The sequence below is a fragment of the Sarcophilus harrisii genome, chromosome 3 (genome assembly GCF_902635505.1).
Source record: "Sarcophilus harrisii chromosome 3, mSarHar1.11, whole genome shotgun sequence".
NCBI lineage: Eukaryota > Metazoa > Chordata > Mammalia > Dasyuromorphia > Dasyuridae > Sarcophilus > Sarcophilus harrisii.
The window spans coordinates 393,565,833-393,590,892 of NC_045428.1; the positions used below are offsets into that span (position 1 = coordinate 393,565,833).

Sequence of the window (25,060 nt, forward strand, 5' to 3'; positions counted from 1 at the left end):
TGGATATTCTGTGTTGCAAGGGAGAAAATGAAAAAGAACTGCTTCAAATATTTCCATAGTCTTGAAATAGCTCAGGAGACCATTAGGAAGCTCAATCACTTAGATGTTTGGTGGAAGGGACCATGGGAGAATAGGGATAAGGACGGTGAGAACCTCCTTCTTGCATAATATCCTTGGCCTCCATGATCCATAATATTCCTTTCTCTTTAGAAAAGTAAACTGCTAATTAAGATCTGGTATTCTGATACTATTCTTATTCTTTTCTGCATATCTTCTTTTAACGACATGAAATAAAAAAGGACTGAATTACAGTTAGATACTTCAAAACCATTTGCCATTAAAAATGAAATATCTTTGGGATTTGGGCTAATATTACTATATAAAGCAGCATTTGTAGGCTATTGTAATCTGTACAATTAGATTAACTTTCTGCTGTTAAAAATGTTATCATTCCTTTTCTTTGGTGATATCTTTGGTCTTCGTGTTTCAATGTTCTCTTTTCAAGTAATGTCTATCTCAATACATAAATCATCTTTTTTTCTGTCTTGGAATGTACAGATATGAGGTCATGAATGCAAATTTAATATAATGATTTTTAAATTTTTCTTTTGCAGAGGCATTTCCTCCAACCTTTCTAAGCAGACCAAAGTCAGTTACAACTTTTGTGGGGAAGGCAACCAAATTTATTTGTACAGTGTCAGGGACCCCTGTAATTGACACCATTTGGCAGAAAGATGGCATTGCCATATCACCTTCACCTAAATGCAAGATTTCAGATGCAGACAACAAGCATATTTTAGAGCTTTCAAATCTTACTGCTCAAGACAGAGGAGTCTACTCTTGCAAGGCCTCTAACAAATTTGGGGCAGACATCTGCCAAGCAGAGCTGATCATAATAGATAAGCCACATTTCGTTAAAGAGTTAGAATCTGTACAATCTGCTGTTAATAAGAAGGTGCATCTTGAATGCCAAGTGGATGAAGATCGAAAAGTGACAATAACATGGAGTAAAGATGGCCAAAAAATCCCTGCTGGAAAAGATTTTAAGATTTATTTTGAGGATAAAATAGCATCTCTTGAAATTCCTCTGGCCAAACTAAAGGATTCAGGGAATTATGTCTGCACAGCTTCTAATGAGGCTGGAAGCAGCTCTTCTTCTGCCACTGTTTCTATCAGAGGTAAGCTTTGGTTCCCCCATCTATGTTTCTGTCTATGTCTGCCATTGCCAAAAGTATAAAAAAATTTTAATGAACTAAGTGGTAGGGCATCTATACATAATAAACTCTGCTATTAAATAACTTCATTCTTGATAAATGCTTTGGAAAATCTTTTTCCTTTTAAGATGCATTTGGTTTTCTTATTTTGAGTCTATCATTGTTTTTATTTTTTTCTTCCAAAAATTATCACTTTTAAGAATTTTCAACTGTTTTGTGTGGATATGTGTATATGCATATGTTTTCATGTGGCAAACCTCTTCATTTTAAAATGTGTTCTTTATTTGATACCAGTTTTGTACTGGTGAACTTGGAAAAGAATCTAGTATTGACAGGTCATGGCTGGGTGGAGGCAAAACAGCTTTAATCACATTCATGTCTTTTCTGTCTTTTTGTTCTATTTCTGTCTGCTTTTCCTTTGTGGATTTCCTGTTTCAGGCTTTTTTTATTCTTTTTTTTTATAATCTTCATTTAGAACCACCATCTTTTGTGAAGAAGGTGGATCCATCTTATTTAATGCTGCCAGGTGAATCCGCACGACTTCATTGCAAACTCAAAGGTTCTCCTGTGATCCAGGTCACATGGTTTAAAAATAACAAAGAACTTAGTGAAAGTAACACAGTCCGAATGTCTTTTGCCAACTCTGAGGCAGTGCTCGATATCACTGATGTGAAAGTAGAAGACAGTGGGAGCTACTCATGTGAAGCCATCAATGATGTTGGCAGTGATAGCTGCAGTACTGAAATCATTATCAAAGGTTTGTCTTCCCAGTTACTGCCTGTCATTATTCAGAGTAATACATTTCTTTAGCTATTACATGTACCTAATTCTTTATTGGTGATTTAATGCTTTTGTAGAACCTCCTTCTTTCATCAAAACTCTTGAGCCGGCAGAGATAGTGAGAGGAAGCAATGCTCTTCTTCATTGTGAAATCTCAGGCACCGGACCCTTTGAAATTAGCTGGTTTAAAGACAAGAAGCAAATTCGAAGTAGTAAGAAATACAGGTTACTTTCTCAGAAGTCTCTTGTATCTCTGGAGATATTTTCATTTAATAGTGCAGATGTCGGCGAATACGAGTGTGTAGTAGCTAATGAGGTTGGGAAGTGCGGCTGCAGTGCGACATACATTCTAAAAGGTTAGTGATTTTAAACTAACATCTTTTAAAACCGTCAATAAAGTATCTGTCTTATTCAGATCAAAAATGTCTTATTCAGATCAAATGTTCTCCTCTTTTAATACTCTTTTAAAACTGCATTTTATCTTGGGTTTTGCCTCCCTCTTGGGAACAAATTTATATAGTGGCCCAGGCCATAATATAAATCCTTATTCCTGATAACAAAGGGGGAACACACAGTAAGTCTTTTGTCATCTACCTCTATGAAAGCCAAAGTACTTATATCTACTTTTCTCCTGTTGTCCCTAGAATCCAATTGTAATTCTCTTTAAAGCATTTATCAGTTCTTCTGTGTAACTACATAGTGTTTGGGCCAGATAAACCTAACCTAGATAAACCATCTAAAATAAATAAATAATAGTTTGTATATTGAAATGTACAGTAGCCAAGAGTTTTTATGTTTTTTTTCCTCTTTAAACTAGAACCACCAACTTTCGTAAAGAAAGTAGATGATTTTACTGCCTTAGCAGGACAAACAGTTACTTTGCAAGCAGCTGTAAGGGGTTCAGAACCTATTTCAGTCACCTGGATGAAAGGACAAGAGATCATTAAAGAAGACGATAAAATCAAGATGAGCTTTTCCAATGGTGTTGCACTTTTGCTAATCCCTGATGTTCAGATTAATTTTAGTGGCAAGTATACTTGCCTAGCTGAGAATGAAGCTGGAAGTCAAACATCTGTTGGGGAATTAACAGTTAAAGGTCAGTGTAGGAACATTGTTAACTTTGCTTTTTTGTTTTCTACATTTAAAATGAAGCCTTAATGCTCTTTTCTAAATCACAATTATTTAATACCATCATAGAACCAGCCAAGATTATTGAGAGAGCAGAACTGATTCAGGTGACTGCAGGAGATCCAGCAACTCTGGAGTACACTGTTTCGGGAACCCCAGAACTTAAGCCTAAATGGTATAAAGATGGAAAACCTATGGTTTCCAGTAAAAAATACAGATTCAGTTTTAAGAACAATGTCGCTCAGCTCAAGTTTTACTCTGCTGAACTACATGATAGTGGTCAATATACCTTTGAGATTTCAAATGAAGTCGGGAGCAGCTCCTGTGAGACAACTTTTACTGTATTAGGTTAGTATTTTTAACGACACTTTATATATCTTTTAAACACAATGAATAGAAAGAAAAAACAATTTAGCCACTTCACATCTTGATTTTTCTCTTTTGTTGTGCCACGGACAGATCGCGATATTGCTCCATTCTTTACCAAATCTTTACGCAACATAGACAGTGTTGTCAGCGGTGAGTGCCGCCTGGACTGCAAAATCGCTGGCTCCCTTCCAATGAGGGTATCCTGGTTTAAAGATGGCAAAGAGATCACTTCATCAGACAGATACAGAATAGCTTTTGTGGAAGGCACAGCCTCCTTGGAGATAAGCAGAGTAGACATGAGTGATGCAGGGAACTTCACTTGTCGGGCAACAAATTCTGTTGGAAGCAAAGACAGCAGTGGTGCTTTAATTGTCCAAGGTGGGAGGAAACATTTTCCTTTTACTTCTTATTACACAGTATTCAATAATTAAGCCTGCTTCACTTCTAGACCATACCTCTTAATTCACTGAAATATTTCTTATAACTTTTCTTCAGAACCTCCCAGCTTTGTCATTAAACCTGGGTCAAGGGATTTGTTACCCGGTTCCACCGTCTCTCTGAAGAGTACTTTTAAAGGATCAACTCCACTCACCATTAGATGGTTTAAAGGTGACAAAGAATTGGTTTCTGGTGGCAACTGCTATATCACTAAAGAATCTTTAGAGAGTTCCCTGGAACTATATACAGTAAAAACATCAGACTCTGGGAAATACACCTGTAAAGTCAGCAATGTGGCCGGAGCGGTGGAATGCAGTGCAAACTTGTTTGTCAAAGGTTTGCCTTATTTTCTTGACCTCTTTGTGCTGCTATTTTGCAGTGTCTTTACTTCTTTCTCTTCTTAATAACTTTCTCCATTCCACAGAACCCGCTACCTTTGTGGAAAAGCTAGAATCCTCACAACTTTTGAAAACGGGAGACTCAACTCAATTAGCCTGCAAAGTCACAGGCACCCCTCCTATTAAAATAACCTGGTTTGTCAATGATAGAGAAATTAAGGAGAGCAGCAAACACAAAATGTCATTTGTGGACTCTGTTGCTGTGCTCAGACTTACAGATATCGCCATTGAAGACAGTGGAGAATACATGTGTGAGGCTCAAAATGAAGCAGGAAGTGATCACTGCAGTAGTATTATCATAGTGAAAGGTGTGTGTGTATTCATTTTGCCTCAGGCATTGCCAACATTTTGGCCTGAAGCAAACATCCCAGAGCCTTGTTAACCAAAAAATTTTTTTTTCTTTTGTACTGTAGAGTCACCTTACTTTAGCAAGAAGTTCCAACCAATTGAAGTTTTGAGAGAATATGACGTGATGCTATTGGCTGAGGTAGCAGGCACTCCTCCCTTTGAGATTACTTGGTTCAAAGGCAACACAACTCTTCGAAGTGGTAGAAAGTATAAAACATTCATTCAGGATCACTTGGTTAGCCTTCAGGTTCTCAAGTTTGATGTCCCTGACGTTGGTGAATACCATTGTAGGGTGACTAATGAGGTGGGCAGCAGCACTTGCAGTGCTAAGGTCTCTTTAAAAGGTTAGTGTCATCTAGAATTTTGGCATGCTTTACTTGGGTGCACAGTCTCTACATTTTTGCCAGTTCTGTGACTGGACTGGTTCTCACGAAGAATTTATTTTTTCTAATAGAACCTCCAGTATTTACCAAGAAGATTGAGAGCACGAGTTCCCTACAGGGTGGCACTGCAGCATTCCAGGGCACCCTTAAAGGTTCATTGCCAATCACTGTGACTTGGTTAAAAGACAATGATGAGATCACTGAAGATGACAACATAAGAATGACTTTTGAGAATAATGTAGCCAGTCTGTATATCAGTGGCATTGAAGTAAAGCATGATGGGAAATATTTCTGTGAAGCCAAAAATGATGCAGGCATTCAAAGATGCTCTGCTTTACTCTCAGTAAAAGGTTCGTTTAGCACAATTCTTCCAGATGGTTGGAAAGATATTGACTTGAAAGCCTCTCTCCATTAAACATTCACAAATCCATGTCTTATCCTTGTCTTTGCTACAGAACCAGCAACGATCACAGATGAGGCTGTGTCTATAGACGTTACCCAAGGTGACCCAGCAACCTTACAGGTTAAATTTTCAGGAACTAAAGAGATAACAGCCAAATGGTTCAAAGATGGAAAAGAATTGGCTCTGGGCCCCAAATATAAGATCAGTGTCACTGACACAGTCTCCATCCTGAAGATTATATCAACAGAAAAGCAAGATAGTGGAGAATATACCTTTGAGGTTCAAAATGATGTTGGGAGAAGTAGCTGCAAAGCTAGTATAAATGTCTTAGGTTTGTATTTCTTTTGTTGATGGTAGAGGATGTATTGGTATTTACCCACTCTTTTATCTTTCACAACTCCCAAAGACATCTGTCCTAACTTTTCTTTTTCTTTTTTTTTTTTTTTTTTTGCCTTTTTATTGGACAGATCTAATCATACCTCCCTCATTCACCAAAAAGCTAAAGAAAATGGATAGCATTAAAGGTTCTTTCATTGACTTAGAATGTATAGTAGCTGGGTCCCACCCTATAAGCATCCAGTGGTTCAAAGATGACCAAGAGATACTTGCTAGTGAAAAATACAAATTCTCTTTCCATGACAACACGGCATTTTTGGAAATCAGCCAGCTGGAAGGTGCAGATAGTGGCACATATACTTGTGCTGCCACAAATAAAGCAGGCCATAACCAGTGCACTGGATATCTGACAGTCAAAGGTTTGGAATTTTTATTTTTCATTTAATGAGAAAGACATATGTTGTCTCATTTCTTAAGTATCAAATTCACCTCTCATTCTAAAACAAATCTTCCTATTCCTCTCCTTCCCCACTCCTTTGTTTTACACCTCCTTAGAACCCCCTTACTTTGTGGAAAAGCCACAGTCCCAAGATGTGGCCCCCAGTTCTCGAGTTCAGATGAAGGCTCTTGTAGGTGGAACAACACCCTTGACTATAAAGTGGTTTAAAGATAATAAAGAATTACACTCAGGAGCATCTCGTTCTGTCTGGAAAGATGACACTTCAACTATCCTAGAATTCTTTTCAGTCAAAAGTGGGGATTCTGGAACCTATATTTGCCAGCTAAGCAATGATGTTGGCACAGCCACTTGCAAAACGACTCTTTTTGTAAAAGGTCTGGATCTTTATGTCTCTTTTCTTCTTTTTGGGGGGTTGTTTTTTTGTTTTTTCTTTTGTTAGAAAAAGGGGTTTGGAGTGCGGTGGGATTGTGGTGGTAATGGTGCCAGTGGGATTATTCCTGTCTTGGTGGTGGTAGTGAGGAATGACTTAATTTTAAAAAAAAAAACTCTTGCTGATTTTTTTTAATCTTCTAGAATGTAAAATTTTTCACCTTTTGTTCATATGTAGAACTTCCTCAGTTTATTAAGAAGCCCAGTCCTGTATTAGTATTGCGGAAAGGACAGTCAACAACTTTTGAATGCCAAATAACAGGCACCCCGGAGATTAAAGTCTCCTGGTACTTGGATGGCAATGAAATAACAGCTATGGACAAGTATGGCATCTCCTTCACTGAGGGCTTAGCCACTTTTCAGATTTCGGGAGCTAGGATAGAAGACAGCGGAACCTATGTCTGTGAAGCCCGGAATGATGCTGGCACTTCCAGCTGTAGCATTGAGTTGAAAGTGAAAGGTTCGTAATTAGAATCTCTTGCCTGTTTTGGCTTTGTCACACTGATTTTTAGTCTTTCCTCTGAGTAAGCAAGATCTGTCTTCCTTTTGAATTTTTAGAACCTCCCACATTTGTAAGGGAGCTGAAGCCGGTGGAAGTAGTCAAAGATAGAGACGTAGAGCTTGAGTGTGAAGTGACAGGCACAGCTCCATTTGAAGTGATGTGGCTCAAGAATAACAAGGAAATCCGAAGCAGCAAAAAATACACACTGACTGACCGTGTGTCAGTATTTAATCTCCATATAACCAAGTGTGACCCTTCAGATACTGGTGAATACCAGTGCATTGTTTCCAATGAAGGTGGAAGCTGCTCTTCCAGTACCCGAGTCAATCTGAAAGGTCAGTGACAGAAAATAGGAGGCAGAATACCAAATCTTCCATTCTACAAAACATTTTAATGACTATTTAAGCCTACGAACTCCAATAATTTTTCTTCTTCCCATACTTTCTTATTTAACAACAGAACCACCTTCCTTCACTAAGAAGATAGAAAATGCGATGACAGTTTTGAAAAGTTCAGCCCTTTTTCAGGGCACAGTGGCAGGCTCTCCCCCCATCTCTGTGGTATGGCTAAAAGATGATCAGATTATTGATGAAGATGATAATACAAACATTTCATTCGTGAACAATGTGGCTACCCTTCAGATAAGAATGGTGGACAATGGTCACAGTGGCAGATACACCTGCCAAGCAAAGAATGAGTCAGGAGTTGAAAAGTGTTACGCTTTCCTTTTAGTACAAGGTTTGTGAGCCATTCTCTTTAAATATCTTTCTTTAGAGGCACATATTTTAATTGGCTCACATTATCTATGTTGGGAAAAATAATTTTTAATCATGCTTTCATTTTACCACAGAACCAGCACAAATAATAGAGAAGGCTAAATCAGTAGATGTAACTGAAAAAGACCCAGTGACTCTGGAATGCGTTGTGGCTGGAACTCCTGAACTGCAGGTGAAATGGCTTAAAGATGGTAGACCCATCGTGCCCAGTAGATACTTTGGAATGAGTTTTGAAAACAATATTGCCAGTTTCAGGATTCAGTCAGTAATGAAGCAGGACAGTGGTCAGTATACTTTCAAGGTTGAAAATGACTTTGGAAGCAGTAGCTGTGATGCCTACTTAAGAGTTCTAGGTTTGTATTTTTATTTAAACTTGTTCATTTGATTTCTGTAAAGCCCTTTACAAAAGAAAAATGCTATATTAATGGGTACTTTTTTTCGGAATTTCTCTTGGGCAGATGAAACAATTCCTCCATCATTCACCAAAAAACTAACCAAAATGGATAAAGTTCTGGGCTCTTCTATTCAAATGGAGTGTAAAGTTTCAGGCTCACTCCCAATTAATGCCCAGTGGTATAAAGATGGAAAAGAAATATCTTCCAGTGCTAAATACAGACTTGTGTGCCATGAGAACACTGTCTCATTGGAGGTTAATAATCTTGAATTAGAAGATACCGCAAATTACACATGCAAGGTCGCAAATGTTGCAGGAGATGCTGCATGTAGTGGAATCTTAACTGTGAAAGGTTTGCCAACTCTTCGTAATTCTTATTTATGAATAATTTAAATATAGATCACTTATTCTTTTGTCTTTGAAACTACAAATCATTTTTAGAAGTTGTTTCTTTATGTCTATTTCACTTAACTCAAAGAAAAATTTAATTTTTTAACATTTCTTTTTTACATTAACTTCTTAATTAAAATTGTGAAAATACACAAAATTTTAATATTGTAACATTTCTTTTTTAACATTACCTTCTTAATTAAAATTGTGAAAATACACTAAGCGGAGTTTAATTCAACCTTTTTTTCTTAAAAACTATAGAGCCACCAAGCTTCCTAGTGAAACCTGAAAGACAACAAGCTGTTCCAGATTCAACAGTGGAATTTAAGGCAGTCCTAAGAGGAACACCACCATTTAAAATAAAGTGGTTCAAAGATGAAGTTGAACTTGCATCTGGACCTAAATGCTTTATTGGGCTGGAAGGGTCAACAGGTTTCTTAAATCTCTATTCTGTGGATGCCTCAAAGACTGGACATTACACTTGCCAAGTTACCAACGATGTTGGTAGCGACTCTTGTACTACAATGTTGATTGTAACAGGTGTGCAGGCCTGATTGCTTTATGTTTCGTCTCTGTTGTGTCTCTTGTTCTATACTCAGTTGTTAAGGATCCTTCTAATTACAATTTTCAATGAGCATTCAAATTTTGAGATAGTCTGAACATTAATTTTTAAATTAATATTACTCCTTCTAATCTCTTCCCACTGTATTGTTTAATCAAAAGCATGTGATTTCCCTCTCTTTATTCTTTTACATTCATTTTAACCGTTTTTTTTTCTTGGTCTCATAGAACCACCAAAGTTTGTTAAGAAATTAGAAGCAACCAGAATAGTGAAAGCAGGGGATTCAACACGACTTGAGTGCAAACTGAGCGGATCTCCTGAAATAAGAGTCAGATGGTACAGAAATGACCATGAACTGTCAGCCAGTGAAAAACACACAATGTCATTCATTGAGTCAGTGGCCGTGTTGCAGATGAACAACCTTGGCACTGAGGACAGTGGTGATTTCATATGTGAAGCTCACAATCCTGCTGGTAGCACAAGCTGTAGCACAAAGGTCATAGTAAAAGGTTAGCAGTTTCCTTTCTTAGATTCTTTATTAAATGAAACGCTATATCTTGCTTACAATGGGTAAAGTGGCTCATTTTTTTTCTTGTTGCCAAGTTCCATTTTCATGATTTTTTTCAAGAGATATAAGTTGATAAGTTGAACTCATTGAGTCCATCACAAATGTTCTGTACATATTTTTCCTTGAACCTATTTTGAAGTCATATTTTTCAGAATTTTGTTATTCTGGCTTATTTTAAAATAATCTTTCAGGAATTGTTACTATTTAATCTCTGTACATATAGTGAACAGTTTTTCAATTAGTCAGGAAGTGATTTTATTATCCAATTCCGCCCTTTTTGTCATATTAATTTTGCACGTATTCTAATTTGATTTCTAAAGATGTGCAAAATGACAAATTTGCCACTTTGGTTTTTTGAGTTTTTTTAATACTAGGTTTTTATTTTCAAAATATATGCAGATAGTTTTCAACATTCACCCTTGCAAAACCTTGTATTCTAAAGTTTTCTCCCTCCCTTCCTTTATCTCCTCCCCTAGATAGCAAATAATCCAACATATATTAAATATGTGCAATTCTTCTATGAATATTAGCATAAAATTTTCCACTTTGACAAGAAGTAGTGTCTTTCAGAAAAGTCAAAAGGATGTCATGTCAGCACCCTCATCACTATCATCATTACTACCATTAGTGATAAGCATTATTAAGTACTATTTCTTAAAATAAGTTTTTCTATTCATCTGCCTGCAGTAACAAGAAGGGGCTCCTGAAAAATCAACAAAACAATGTTCATCTACTTTCTTATTTTTTAACAATATTAACTGTTCAAATGAATAAAGTAGTGGGTAAAGAGCTGAATTTAAACCAAGATCTGACTTCAGTTTCTAACTCTGAGATAAACTGTCAGTATAAAGCAGGACAATTCACTTAATCTGTCAGTGTTCTAACCTAAGGTGTAAAAAGTGTGGCCTGCTGGCCACATCTGGACCACACTACTCCCAAGTGCAGCCAAAATCAAATTAAAATATAATTATGAAATATTGAAATATAATAAAATATAAATGATATTATGACATGGCTTTCTAAATCAAGATAAAACCTGAAAGAATCCTTAACTAACTTAGAGGCCCTCATTTATGTTTAGTTTGACTGCACTGCTCTAAGCAGCTTTCAAAGGCTATATATAAATTTCAGAAAAGGGGCTAATCTGAATTGATTATTAGTGAAAGTGCAAGTGTAGTCCCTACTAATTCAGTTCATTTTTAGTATTAGCAATAGCAGTTACAGTGATAGTTTTGCTGATAGTATTTTTATTGAATATTTATTAAATTATTTATATTAAATAGTAATATTGCTATTCTCTTTTTATGCAATTAGAAATTTGAGGTCAGAGACACAGTAGTATGTTCTAATTTACCTTCAGCATAGAACTCAATATTCCATGCTTCTACCACTATCAGCAAACATAATTTCTTCCTTTAATTTCTCTCACCATTTTTGCATTCATTTTGTTTTTGTTTTTGTTATTTTCAAATCTATCAGAAATTAGTACAGTGAAGCTCACAGGGAGTCAGGAGCCCTGGGTTCTGATCTCAAGTTTGTCAGTAACTAGCTTGTGGAATCTTTGAATTTTTCATCTCATCTATAAAAATGAAAGGAATAGACTAGATGACCTCAAAGATACTTTCTAATAATAACATTTCATGATTCTTTGAAATTCAATAAGCTAAAGTCATAAGAAATTATTATTTTTTTACAGAACCACCTGTTTTTAGCAGCGCGCCACCTCTTGTAGATACACTTAAGGGTGCTGAAGTTAGCCTTGAATGTGAACTTTCTGGAACACCACCATTTGAGGTGGTTTGGTATAAAGATAAGAGACAACTCCGAAGTAGCAAAAAATACAAGATCACGTCTAAAAATTTTCATGCAAACATTCATATCTTAAATGTCGAAGCTTCAGACATTGGTGAATATTACTGCAAAGCACAAAATGAGGTGGGAAGTGATACGTGCATCTGTACTGTAAAAATGAAAGGTAAGTTTGTCAATATTACTGATGTCAGTAATATATAAAATTTCTATTCTTTTTCTTACTTTTCCTGCTCCCTCCCCATCTTAAAAAATAATACATTTCTTTTTACAACTCTTGTTCATCTTTCTTTGTTCAGAACCACCCAAATTTGTTACAAAACTTAACAGCCTCACTGTTGTGGTTGGTGAGCCTGCTGAGTTACAAGCAACTATTGAAGGTGTCCAGCCAATTTATGTTGAATGGCTTAAAGACAAAGAAGTGATTCGAGAAAGTGAAAATACCAGGATCACATATGTGGAAAATGTTGCAACTCTCCAGTTTGCAAAAACAGAACCATCCCATGCTGGGAAGTACATCTGTCAGATCAGAAATGATGGTGGAATGAGAGAGAACCTGGCCACACTCACTGTTTTAGGTTGGTGAAAGCAATTCCTTGATTTAAAAAAAAAAAAGGAGTTATTAAATCTTGGGATAAATTATTGCAGTATGTTAATAAATCATCTTCCCTAAAAATCTTTAAAGATTAGATATTTCTTTCTCTTTGAAAGGGCTTAAATCAGTGAACTCTAGAAACTTTTAAAATCTTTCCAACCCTAAACTCCCATCAACACTTGTTTTGTTAATAGACTGTGTGTGTGTGCTTACATGTACTGTATATATATCATAATCTGAATTTTATAAGCATGTTACATATTATTTAATTATCTCTTACTTACCTAGGTAGCACATGAGAGATTTGTTACCATATTTCATCCTTTTTTTTTTTTTTTGCTAAGGCAAAAATGACTTTAAATTAAGTAAATATTTGGAAATAAAGTTAGTGTTGGTCCAAAAATTATAAAATGGAAAGTCAGGAATCCAGAACCAGATGATAATAGAGGAAAGATTTGACATTTAATTTTATTAAAGTTAAAAATTATAAAATGTTTGGCTCAAGAATTATGCAGAAACAATGCAAAATGGTAGCCTTACAAATTTGACAATATTAGGAAATCCTAAGTATTTCAAAAGACTAGTGGCTATGTCTATCCAACAAAATAGCTTTTTCACATTGCACGTTTTTGCAGTTCAAAATAATTCATCAGAGCAAATGGTCCTTGCTCAGAATAATGCTTCAGAGCAAATTAATATAGAGTTTGGGTACAATAATCCAAATGTTTTTAGGATAAAAACTGACATAAATTTAATCTGTGATTGCCACTTACTAATACATAGATTTCATCTATAATTGCCATCTACTAATGCATTTAGCTTAGTAACTATATGCCATCTTGTTTTATTAACAAAAATGACTTAGTTCATTTAAAAAATAATTTTTAAATGACTACACTATTTTTGAAGAGGACTAACCTAAATTTTAAAAAGTCATATAATTAAAATATACTAAAATGTAATAATGTATGACAAAGGGATATCACATTTCATTTCAGAGCCTGCAATCATTGTAGAAAAGGCAGGATCAATGATGGTGACTGTAGGAGAAACTTGTACCCTGGAATGTAAAGTGGCTGGCACCCCTGAACTCTCAGTTGAGTGGTATAAAGATGGAAAGTTGCTGACTAGCAGTCAAAAACACAAATTTAGCTTCTTGAACAAAGTTTCTACCCTAAAGATTCTTTCTGTAGAAAAGCAAGATACTGGAACATACACTTTCCAGGTTCAAAATAACGTTGGAAAAAGCAGCTGCACAGCTATGGTTGAGGTTTCAGGTTAGTTAAACTATCATCCTTCTTCTAATGCTTGTCTGAATTTTCTTTTACAACCATCACTCTGATTCAAATTGCTATGCGTGTCTTGCAATTCCTTACACAGACCGGATTGTTGCTCCCTCTTTTATAAGAAGACTGAAGGACACCAATGGGATATTGGGCTCTTCTTGTATCTTGGAGTGCAAAGTGTCCGGATCTCCACCCATTTCTGTTGCCTGGTTCCAAGAACAAAACAAGATTGTTAGTGGAGCAAAATATCAAACAACATTTTCAGATAATGTCTGCACTTTGCAGCTGAATTCATTAGACTCTTCTGATATGGGGAATTACACGTGTGTAGCTGCTAACGTAGCTGGATCTGATGAATGCAGGGCAGTACTAACTATCCAAGGTCAGTGTTAGAAGGCAAAATTATTTCAAAATATGTTTCTTCTTATGTGTCATAAGTTTCTTTAGCAGAACATCTTTTTCTTCTCATACTGAACATGCAGTTGTATTTAGTGATAATTTTCTTTTGGGGTTGATCATTGTGACACTCTATTTGGAGCTTATAATTTATTTACTAATCTTTTCCATGTTTATTTAGAACCACCCTCTTTTGTGAAGGAACCTGATCCCTTGGAGGTTTTACCGGGCAAAAATGTGACTTTCACAAGTGTTATTAAAGGAACCCCTCCGTTCAAGGTGGGCTGGTTCAGAGGTGCCAGAGAGCTTGTAAAAGGAGACTCTTGCAACATCTATTTTGAAGACACAGTGGCAGAAATGGAATTGTTTAATGTTGATATATCCCAGAGTGGAGAATACACTTGTGTGGTTTCTAACGATGCTGGCAAAGCCTCTTGTACAACTCGCCTCTTTGTAAAAGGTTTGCTCAAACTTCTTTGCTTTTTTCATTTGGCAAATGTCAGAAACTTTCATCTTTCTAGATTAGCATTCTGAACTTCTGACCATTTTGTTATCCACTAGAACCTGCTGTATTTGTGAAGAAATTAAGTGACCATTGGGTAGAACCAGGAAAATCCATCATTCTGGAGGGTACCTACATCGGGACCCTTCCTATTTCAGTGACCTGGAAAAAGAATGGAGTTCATATAAGTCAGTCAGAAAAATGCAGTATTGTCACAACTGAAAAATCTTGCATCTTGGAAATTGTCAACAGCACCAAAGATGATGCTGGGCAGTACACATGTGAGGTGGTGAATGAGGCTGGAAGGGATATTTGTGAAGCTCTGGTGTCTACGTTAGGTGCGTTATCGTGTCTCATCTTGGCATCTTACATTCTCCTAATAAGAACTGAGGCTCTTGATCCTCACTGATGATTGCTATGATTTATTCTTTAGAACCACCTTATTTTGTCACGGAACTGGAACCTCTGGAAGCAGCGGTTGGAGATTCAGCTTCCTTACAATGCCAGGTTGCCGGGACACCAGAAATCACAGTGTCTTGGTACAAAGGAGACACCAAATTAAGGCCAACTCCTGAATATAGGATGTATTTTACCAACAATGTTGCCACACTTGTTTTTAACAAAGTGAATATCAGTGACAGTGGAGAGTATGCCTGTGTAGCAGAAAATAATGTGGGAACTGCTGTTTCTAAGACAGTCTTCAGGATTCAAGGTGATAGCTTCTTTTAATCAGTTGCTCTTTTCTTGCTCTTTTGTCTTTCTGGGGAAATGTTTCATCATATAATACTCTAAATTATTTATTTATAAATAATATATATATTTATAATATAGTCATTAATTATGCATAACAATTAATAACATAAATAATATATTCATTGATAATTGATATATTAATATATTGCATTCTTACAGAGCGCCAGCTTCCACCTTCCTTTACAAGACAATTAAAGGACATTGAGCAAACTGTTGGATTACCAGTTACTCTAACTTGCCGTTTAAATGGCTCAGCACCTATCCAAATTTCTTGGTATAGAGATGGGGTACTTTTAAGAGATGATGAAAATTTGCAGACATCATTTGTAGATAATGTGGCAACTCTCAAAATTTTGCAAACTGACTTGAGTCACTCTGGACAATACTCTTGTTCAGCATCTAATCCTCTTGGAACTGCTTCTTCAAGTGCTAGGATGACAGCAAGAGGTTAGTTTCCACACACATTTTTTTCCCTTTACCAAGCATGTCTTCTTTGCACTCACTTTATGTCAAAAATAGAACTGATTGGATGGGAAAAAACACGTGTTGTGTTTTTCTTTTCATGTTTTAGAACCCAAGAAATCTCCTTTCTTTGACATTAAGCCTGTATCAATTGATGTCATTGCTGGAGAGAGTGCTGATTTTGAGTGCCATGTCACTGGTGCTCAACCAATGAGAATCACTTGGTCAAAGGATAACAAAGAGATTCGCCCTGGAGGAAACTATACAATCACATGTGTAGGAAATACACCACATTTGAGAATCCTTAAAGTAGGCAAAGGAGACTCTGGCCAGTATACTTGTCAAGCAACTAATGACGTTGGGAAAGACATGTGCTCCGCTCAACTTAGTGTAAAAGGTAGTTAAAGTGTCTAGTGACATGTGTTTTTAATCACTGTGAGATAATGTCTTGAAATCATTGTCATTGTTTTTCCCTCCCTGAGCCAATTGGGATTAAGTGACTTGCCCAGGGTCACACAGCCAAGAAGTGTCAAGTGTCTGAGGCCAGATTTGAAGTCAGGTCCTCCTGACTTCAGGGCTGGTGCTCTATCGACTGCACCATCTAGCTGTCCCCATTGTCATTGTTTTTAAAGTGTTTCATGTAAACTGTCTCTACCATTAAGCTGATGACTTAAATCAAAATTTTCCTACCTCTTGATTTAGTTTTTTTTTTTTTTAATCTATGTGGTCTAATGTGTATAGTTATACTAGAAGAGGCTTTTTTACTTCATGTTTGTTGAATGTGACATTCTTTTTCTATATTATGTAACATTCTTTATCATTATTAAATTTTGTCAGCTATAATGATTTTATATATATATATGCACATATATGTGTTCATTTGTGTCTAGAAGAGAAAGATTTTCATTGATAGCTTGTTCTATAGTGAAATAATGTCATTATGATAGAAAGACACTAAATAGAACATTAATAACTTTGCAAAAGAACATTTTGGCATATTTTATTACTAACAATAAACTAGTTTCTACAAATACTCTTTTCATTTTCTGAAAATTTAAATGACATTTTCCCTTTTTGGTTTACTAGAACCTCCCAAATTTGTTAAGAAATTGGAAGCTTCAAAAATTGGAAAACAGGGAGAATCCATTCAATTGGAATGCAAGATCAGTGGATCCCCAGAAATCAAAGTTATGTGGTTCAAAAATGACAGTGAACTTCATGAAAGCTGGAAGTACAACATGTCTTTCACGGATTCTGTGGCACTCCTCACTATTAATGAGGCCAGCACTGAAGATAGTGGAGATTATATTTGTGAAGCTCATAATGGTGTTGGTGATGCAAGTTGCAGTACAGCACTCACAGTTAAAGGTTAGAAGTTATGAAAACTCTCTATTTTTGTCCCCCCTTCAATTTGAGCTCCTTTCAGTCATATCAATTCAGAAAAATAAATTATCAGCAGAGGTGTGACTGGAGGCTGAAAGCCACCAAAAATAAAAACCAAAAAAAATCCAAGTTGATGTATGTTCATCTTGTCACACCATTCATTCTTAATCATCTTCATTCTGAAAATATTCCTTTCAATTCAACAAGACTGGTAATTTCTCTTCTCTGTTTTTTGTCTTGGTAGCACCTCCTGTGTTTATCCAGAAACCTGCTCCAGTAGGTGCTCTTAAAGGTTCTGATGTAGTCTTCCAATGTGAAATTTCGGGAACACCTCCATTTGAAGTAGTGTGGGTTAAGGACAGAAAACAAGTGAGAAGTAGCAAGAAGTTCAAAATTACTTCGAAAAACTTTGACACTAGTCTTCATATACTCCATCTGGAAGCTGCAGATATAGGGGAATACCACTGTAAAGCTACCAATGAAGTGGGAAGTGACACTTGTGTATGCACTCTCAAGTTCAAAGGTTGGTATTCTTGGGCATATAGAAGGGCTTCTTCCTGTGATCTTTTTGTTATTGTTGTTGTTGTTCTTAAAAATGCCAATTTGTCTCCATATTAACCTTGTCATTTTTTTTTTACTACAACTGTGCTTATCTTTCATTAGAACCTCCACGATTTGTGAAGAAGTTAAGTGATACCTCAACCCTTGTAGGAGATCCTGTTCAATTGCAAGCCTTAGTTGAAGGTTTCCAGCCTCTTTCTGTTGTCTGGCTAAAAGACAAAGGTGAAATCATCAGAGAAAGTGAAAATGTTAGCATTACCTTTGTGGATAATGTGGCAACCCTCCAGCTTATGAGACCCGAGGCCGCCAATTCTGGAAAATACATATGCCAGGTCAAAAATGATGCTGGCATGCGGGAGTGTTCTGCAGCCTTATCTGTCGTAGGTTAGTAATTTAATGACAGCTTGTAAAAAATAAAACTGGCCTCTCTTGACTGCTTTGTACCCCAAAAAAAGTCTTATTCTGCCACCTACTGGGTGTGCACTAAGGTGGCTCTGAGCTGGATTTCCGATTTCAATGGTGGTTTACCTCTTCTTTTAGAACCAGCCAGAATTTTAGAGAAACCTGAACCTATGACCGTCACTACTGGAAATCCTTTTGCACTCGAGTGCTTAGTCACGGGAACACCAGAACTTACTACTAAGTGGTACAAAGATGGAAAAGAATTATCTGCTGACCGCAAACACCAAATTACCTTCCTCAACAAGGTCGCTTCTCTTAAAATTCCCTGTGCAGAGATGAGTGACAAGGGCTTATATAGCTTCGAAGTGAGAAATAGTGTGGGTAAAAGCAACTGCACAGTCTCTGTTCATGTTTCAGGTTAGTCAAAATTATGTTTGAATGATTTATTCCATTTCTCTTCTTAAATTCTCTCTTTAGACACCATAACAAAAATAACAAAATCCAATTTTCATTTTTGTTTTTGGCTATGCTTCTCTATACAGATCGCGTTGTACCACCTTCTTTCATAAAAAAATTAAAAGATATTAATGGGGCTCTAGGTTCTTCCATTCATTTGGAGTGCAGAATCGCTGGATCATCACCTATTTCAGTTGCCTGGTTTCAGAATGGAAACAAGATTGTTAGTGGAGCAAAATATCAATCCACATTTTCAGAAAATGTCTGTACTTTAAATTTGAATCTGTTGGAGCCTTCAGATACAGGGACTTACACTTGTGTGGCCACTAATGTAGCTGGGTCTGATGAAAGTTCAGCAATTCTGATCGTACAAGGTCAGTGGCAAAGTGGATGCTTCTTCCATGTGGCTTTGTTCCTCTCCTTGTGATATTTCTTTTTTCTCTTCATAGGTTTTATATTTCTTTTTTCTTCACATTTCAAAGAAAATTAAGTGATGATTCTCTCTCTATGTTGTCTCTTTCTTGTCTCTCTGTCTCTGTGTGTCTTTGTGTGTGTGTGTGTGTGTGTGTTTCTGTCTGTCTCTCTCTCCCTTTGTCTCTCTCTCTCTCTTTCCTTGTCTCTCTCCCTCTCTCTTTCTCTATTTTTCTCCCCTCTCTTTTTTTTGTCTCTCTCCCTCTTCTTGTCTCTCTCCCTCTTTCTCTCCTTCTTCCTTTCCCTCCCTCCCTCTCTCCCTCCTTCTCTCTCTTTCTCTCTCTCTCCCTCTCTCTCTCTCTCTTTCTCTCTTTCTCTCCTTATCTATCTGACTCACTTTCTCTCTGTGTTTTTTGATACTTAGAACCACCATCTTTCGAGCAGACCCCTGAACCTGTGGAAGTTTTACCTGGAATGAGCATTACTTTCACTAGTGTAATAAGAGGTACCCCTCCATTCAATGTCAAATGGTTTAAAGGTAGCAAAGAGCTTGTACAAGGAGATTCCTGCAAAATATCTATAGATGAGTCAATTACAGAACTGGAGCTGTTGGATGTTGAACCATTACATAGTGGAGACTATTCTTGCCTTGCAACCAATGATGCAGGCAGTGCTTCATGTACCACTCATCTTTTTGTCAAAGGTTTGTTTTTTGTTCCAGTTTATGTTGTTCCAATTTCTTTTTCTAAGTCTTCATTCACAAAGGGTTGGAATTTCACCATCATGCTTTCTTTGCTACAGAACCAGCAACATTTGTGAAAAGATTAACCGACTTCAGCATTGAGGCTGGATTCCCCATAGTTCTTGAGTGTACCTTTGCGGGTACCCCTCCAATATCAGTAACCTGGATAAAGGACGGCTACGCTCTTTCTCAGTCTCCAAACTGCAGTGTTACTATGACAGAAAAATCTTCCATCCTGGAGATTCTTGATAGCACAACAGATGATTATGGACAATATGGTTGTCTGATTGAGAATGAGGCTGGTCAGGATATTTGTGAAGCCTTGGTCTCTGTCTTAGGTGTGTTGACTATCATCTCTTTCTATTGTACTAACTTTTCTTTAAGAAAAAAAATATTTTTTAGTTGGTTTGATTACTAATTGTAATCTTTTTATACTATAGAACCACCTTACTTTCTTGAACCACTGGAACACATTGAAGTGGTCCTTGGAGAGTCTGCTACTTTACAATGCCAAGTAGCTGGAACCCCAGAAATCAAAATATCTTGGTATAAAGAAGATACAAAACTAAGATCATCTCCTGCTTATAAAATGTCCTTTAAAAATAATGTTGCCTCCCTTATAATCAACAAAGTGGACCATAGCGATGTTGGAGAATATACCTGCAAGGCAGAAAACAGTGTTGGGGCTGTTGTTTCATCAGCCGTGCTTATTATTCAAGGTGATGATAACTTTGTGTTTTAAAAAAGTGCTTAGTTGTATGTTAAAATATTTAACTTCTTAATGGAAATCAAAAGTAAAATGAGTAAAAATAATTGTGGGACTCTATTCTTTGACAAATGAGAATTATTTCTGATTTCATTCCAGAGCGCAAACTTCCACCTTCCTTTGCAAAGAAACTGAAGGATATTCAGGAAACCCTTGGCTTCCCAGTTGCATTTGAATGCCGTATCAATGGCTCACAACCCATTCAGGTGTCTTGGTACAAAGATGGGGTGCTTATAAAAGATGACCCTAACATACAAACATCTTTTATCCATAATGTCGCAACTCTCCAGATCTTGCAAACTGAGAAGAGTCACATGGGTCAGTATAATTGCTCAGCTTCTAATGCTCTTGGAACTGCTTCATCCAGTGCCAAACTCATTCTCTCAGGTAGGTAGTTCATGATGTGTTCCCCCACAAGAAGTATGTTTTCAAATCACAAAGGAACTGGTATGATAATAATAAAAACAAAACTCACCACTATGACCATATGTTCTTAATGTTTTCAGAGCATGAAGTACCTCCCTTCTTTGACTTAAAACCTGTATCAGTAGATCTTGCTCTTGGAGGAAGTGGTTCTTTTAAATGCCATGTAACTGGCACAGCACCAATCAAAATCACCTGGGCCAAAGATAACAGGGAGATCCGTCCTGGAGGCAATTATAAGATGACTTTAGTTGAAAACACAGCCACTCTGACAGTTCTCAAAGTTGCCAAAGGAGATGCTGGACAATACACTTGCTATGCAAGCAATAGTGCTGGAAAAGACTCTTGCTCAGCCCAACTGGGTGTACAAGGTATATATGCTACAGTATAATCTTATTTTCTTTGTTTTAAGAAAAAAATGCAGGTTTATCTTAAAATATGTTTTTTTAACCATCACGTTCGAGTGACATATATTTGTTGTTGTTCAGTTGTGTCCAACTCTTCATGACTCCATTTAGGGTTTTCTTGGAAGAAATAATCTGATGGTTTACTATTTCTTCCTCCAATTCATTTTATAAAAAAGGAAACTGAGGCAAACAGGATTAAGTGACTTACTAAGAATCCTACAACTACTAAGTGTCTGAGACTGGATTTGAACTCAGGTCTTCTTGATGCTCTATCCCTTGTGCCACCTAGCTGGCCAGTGATGTGTATTTGTTCAGGAGAGGGAAGAAAGGAAAAGAGGAAGGGAGGAAAGAAGGGAAGAAAGGAAGGAAGGAAGGAGGAAAAAAAGGATTTCTCAAATGCCTCCATGTCCTGACTATTAAGCACCTATTATCTTCTAAGTGCTTTAAAAATATTATCTAGTTTTATCTTTACAATCACACTGAAAGGTCTGTGCTAATATTATTTCTGCATTACAGTTAAGGAAACTGAGACAGACTGACTTCCCAGAACAACTGCACTAGTAATTATTCAAGGGCAAATTTGAACTCAAGTCTTCCTGTCTTGGGATCAAGCTTTCTAACCTCCTATGCCACTTGGCTAGCCCATTTGAAGTATTTCAAATGAACATGGGTAGATAGATAGGCAGAGGAACCTAGTAAACCAGAATGGAAAAACAAAGTCAAAGAGAAAATATGAGCAAGATCTTTAAGAGAACACATACAGGTTGATTAGCAAACCCCAAGTATATAAGAAGATTTAATTCTCAAAATGTGAGAAAGACCCTTTTACATTACCTAAAAAAGAATTTCTTTAATTAGTGTGTGTGGTAAATAACTTTTAGATTACCTAAAAAAAAATAATTTCTTTAATTAGTGTGTATGGTAAATAAATGGAATTCATTACTGTAGTTAAGTAGCAGAGCATGAAAGTTTAAATAGAATAAAAAGGAATATAGATAAATTATAACATGGATTTCTATTTCTCCCTTAACTTCTTTTTCTAATTATATGAACTGATCAATAACAAAATTTTGAGGGCAACTAAGGATAAAAGTGCAGAATTTTTGAAAAAAAAAACCCTTTTATTTTATGAATATTCAAACTGAGGTGCAGAAAAGTAAAATAACTTGCTTATAGTCATATATTTGGCATGTTAGTGGCAAAAGACAGAACCCCAAGACTCCTTACTGCCAGTTCTTTATACTTCACAGATCTCCTGGTAGGTAGAAAGGTGAGAACAGCTAACAGACCTACAAAATACTCATCAGTGCTGTTGTCAGAGAGAGAATTTTCATCTGAAAGAATCAGTAGTCTAGGCAAAAATGGCATATTTTATGATCTTATATAAATATCACAATATTAAGACTTAGTCACATTTCAGCCACTCATTCTTTGTATGACAGACAGCTTATCATTCTAATATTCCTATGCCTCTGTTTTATCCTTTCAGCCATCATAATGTATATTCCCACATAATAATAGCACTTATCTCCCAGGGTTATTGTCCAATGAAATAACAGTTATAAAGCACTTTGCTTAAAATGTAATATGTTAGTTATTATTATCTGAAAAGAAAGTCAATATTTTATCTTATGAAATATCTTTAGAAATGTGAAGATCTGTGAAATAATTTTCTCGGGGGTAGAATAATGAAATCTATGAAACCATACTTCTTAAGTTTGAAAGGAATCAAATTTTACTACTCCTTAGGAGCCACCAGATAGTTTCTGCCCCAAAGTTTATACTTTTATGATCTCTGGGTATTGTCCAAAGAATTGGGCAAATTATTTGGGAGCTTTTTCCATCAGGGAGTCAAGCTATAAGAATGTTTTAAGTGCCTACTACATGCAGGCAGAGGAAAGCATATTACTTGTCTGTTATTGTTTTGACACATTTCCTTTCCTTTTACTACTTGATATGTGTTCTTAGTATTAATCTATTGTGTCATGCTTGTTGTGTTTTGTTCTTGATAAACATTATCCAAGAAATGCTGAACAATTGGACAAAATGTGAGGGAGAAAAAGTGATTTCCTTCCTCCCCCCAAGATGGAAGGAATGATTTGCCTAAACTGAAGAAGAAACTTTGTTAGAACTTAAGAATGTTTGTGTTCCATAACCCCCTAAAACTATTGTTCCCTCGGTTGCACAGAACCACCCCGGTTCATTAAGAAGTTAGAACCTTCAAGAATTGTGAAAGAGAATGACTCTACAAGATATGAATGCAAAATAGGTGGGTCTCCAGAGATTAAAGTGCTGTGGTATAAAAACGAAACTGAAATCCAAGCCAGTGAAAAATACAGAATGTCATTCGTGGATTCTGTGGCAATGATTGAAATGCACAACCTCAGTGTTGAAGACAGTGGGGACTACACATGCGAAGCCCACAATGCAGCTGGCAGTGCAAGTAGCAGTACATCATTGAAAGTGAAAGGTCAGAGCCCAAGTTCCTTTGCAGTTTTTCCATTTCATGTCTCCTCCCATTGGCTCCCTTTGTCGTCTTCCATTTAGCTCCCTTCCCATTTGTAACCTTTGTTTTATTCCATTTATGCTCCCTTCCCATTGGCTACTTTTGTCTTCTTCGATTTATGCTCCCTTCCCATGTAGGGATTCTTTGTCTTCTTCCATCTAGCTTTCTATTCACCACTTTGCTAGGCTTTTTTTTTTTTTTTGCTTTTGCTTTTTGCCTTTAACTTTTTTTGTCTTTTTGTCTTTGATTTTTTTTTTTTGGTCAAATCCTTATTTCTGATATTACCTTTAGAGGATCCGTTTTAATTTCCTCCATCTTTTTCAATTCAAATATCTATTTTTAGAACCCCCAGTCTTCAGCAAAAAGCCTCATGCCATTGAGACCCTGAAGGGTTCTGATGTTCATCTTGAGTGTGAGCTCCGAGGAACTCCCCCATTCCAAGTTTCATGGCATAAGGACAAAAGAGAACTTAGAAGCAGCAAGAAGTACAAGATAATGTCTGAGAACTTTCTTACTAGCATTCACATTCTTAACGTTGACACTTCTGATATTGGGGAATATCAATGTAAAGCTGCCAATGATGTGGGGAGTGACACCTGTGTTGGCTCTATTGTATTAAAAGGTTGGTCTGCCTTCTCTTCCTACTTCTACTTTAATTCCTTATCCCTATGTCTTCCTCTGTTCTTATCCCCTTCAACCCTAACATGCCCTAACTTTTACTCTTTCCTTGCCTTGGGCTTTATTTATCTTTCTTCTTTGCAGATTAAACTCTGACAGATATCTTGTTCATTTGGGCACTCAGATTCTCTGAGATCAGGGAGTAAGGAATGGCTTTGGTGCATTCCACTTCATCTTCACGACAGCATAGACTCCCACCCTCATTAATAAATAGTGACAATCACTAGTGTGTTAGCCCTTTTATTCGTGACTCCAAAACTTAAGATTTTTTTCCTATATACTATTTTTTAACCATGTATTGCCTCTTTTCCATCAGCACCACCAAGATTTGTAAAGAAGCTAAGTGACTTGTCTGTCATAGTTGGAGACCAAGTTCAGTTACAGGCTGTCATAGAAGGTCCTGAGCCAATTTCAGTGCTGTGGTTCAAAGACAAGGGGGAAATCGTTCGAGAGAGTGACAATGTCTGGCTCTCCTATTCAGAACACACTGCAACTCTACAGCTGACAAATGCTGAACCAGCCAGTGCTGGAAAGTATACCTGTCAGATCAAAAATGATGCTGGAATGCAGGAATGCTTTGCAACACTCTCAGTTCTAGGTTAGTATCTCTGTGTTTATATTCACATATGCATATTACAGAAATA

The 25,060-nt window shown here is 36.6% G+C and overlaps 1 protein-coding gene across 3 annotated transcripts in view; it reads left to right on the plus strand.

The window, feature by feature from the left end:
* Positions 1-25,060, plus strand: part of TTN (titin) — a 324,196-nt gene that overhangs the window by 91,181 nt on the left and 207,955 nt on the right. For 2 of the 3 annotated variants that reach the window (XM_031960390.1, XM_031960391.1), the window contains exons 49-90: positions 615-1,178; positions 1,690-1,971; positions 2,072-2,350; positions 2,812-3,090; positions 3,192-3,470; positions 3,582-3,869; positions 3,987-4,265; positions 4,354-4,635; positions 4,741-5,019; positions 5,130-5,408; positions 5,514-5,792; positions 5,929-6,216; positions 6,353-6,631; positions 6,865-7,146; positions 7,245-7,523; positions 7,648-7,926; positions 8,039-8,317; positions 8,423-8,710; positions 9,010-9,288; positions 9,538-9,819; positions 11,575-11,853; positions 11,987-12,265; positions 13,281-13,559; positions 13,663-13,950; positions 14,146-14,424; positions 14,526-14,804; positions 14,900-15,178; positions 15,379-15,666; positions 15,791-16,078; positions 16,768-17,049; positions 17,309-17,587; positions 17,728-18,009; positions 18,166-18,444; positions 18,570-18,857; positions 19,319-19,597; positions 19,696-19,974; positions 20,077-20,355; positions 20,502-20,789; positions 20,909-21,196; positions 23,421-23,702; positions 24,082-24,360; positions 24,733-25,014. The exons of the other annotated variant lie outside the window; for it this stretch is intronic. In XM_031960390.1, the coding sequence (XP_031816250.1) occupies positions 615-1,178; positions 1,690-1,971; positions 2,072-2,350; positions 2,812-3,090; positions 3,192-3,470; positions 3,582-3,869; positions 3,987-4,265; positions 4,354-4,635; positions 4,741-5,019; positions 5,130-5,408; positions 5,514-5,792; positions 5,929-6,216; positions 6,353-6,631; positions 6,865-7,146; positions 7,245-7,523; positions 7,648-7,926; positions 8,039-8,317; positions 8,423-8,710; positions 9,010-9,288; positions 9,538-9,819; positions 11,575-11,853; positions 11,987-12,265; positions 13,281-13,559; positions 13,663-13,950; positions 14,146-14,424; positions 14,526-14,804; positions 14,900-15,178; positions 15,379-15,666; positions 15,791-16,078; positions 16,768-17,049; positions 17,309-17,587; positions 17,728-18,009; positions 18,166-18,444; positions 18,570-18,857; positions 19,319-19,597; positions 19,696-19,974; positions 20,077-20,355; positions 20,502-20,789; positions 20,909-21,196; positions 23,421-23,702; positions 24,082-24,360; positions 24,733-25,014 (12,108 nt within the window). The remainder of the gene's footprint in view (positions 1-614; positions 1,179-1,689; positions 1,972-2,071; positions 2,351-2,811; positions 3,091-3,191; positions 3,471-3,581; positions 3,870-3,986; positions 4,266-4,353; positions 4,636-4,740; positions 5,020-5,129; positions 5,409-5,513; positions 5,793-5,928; positions 6,217-6,352; positions 6,632-6,864; positions 7,147-7,244; positions 7,524-7,647; positions 7,927-8,038; positions 8,318-8,422; positions 8,711-9,009; positions 9,289-9,537; positions 9,820-11,574; positions 11,854-11,986; positions 12,266-13,280; positions 13,560-13,662; positions 13,951-14,145; positions 14,425-14,525; positions 14,805-14,899; positions 15,179-15,378; positions 15,667-15,790; positions 16,079-16,767; positions 17,050-17,308; positions 17,588-17,727; positions 18,010-18,165; positions 18,445-18,569; positions 18,858-19,318; positions 19,598-19,695; positions 19,975-20,076; positions 20,356-20,501; positions 20,790-20,908; positions 21,197-23,420; positions 23,703-24,081; positions 24,361-24,732; positions 25,015-25,060) is intronic. 3 annotated transcript variants of the gene reach the window in all.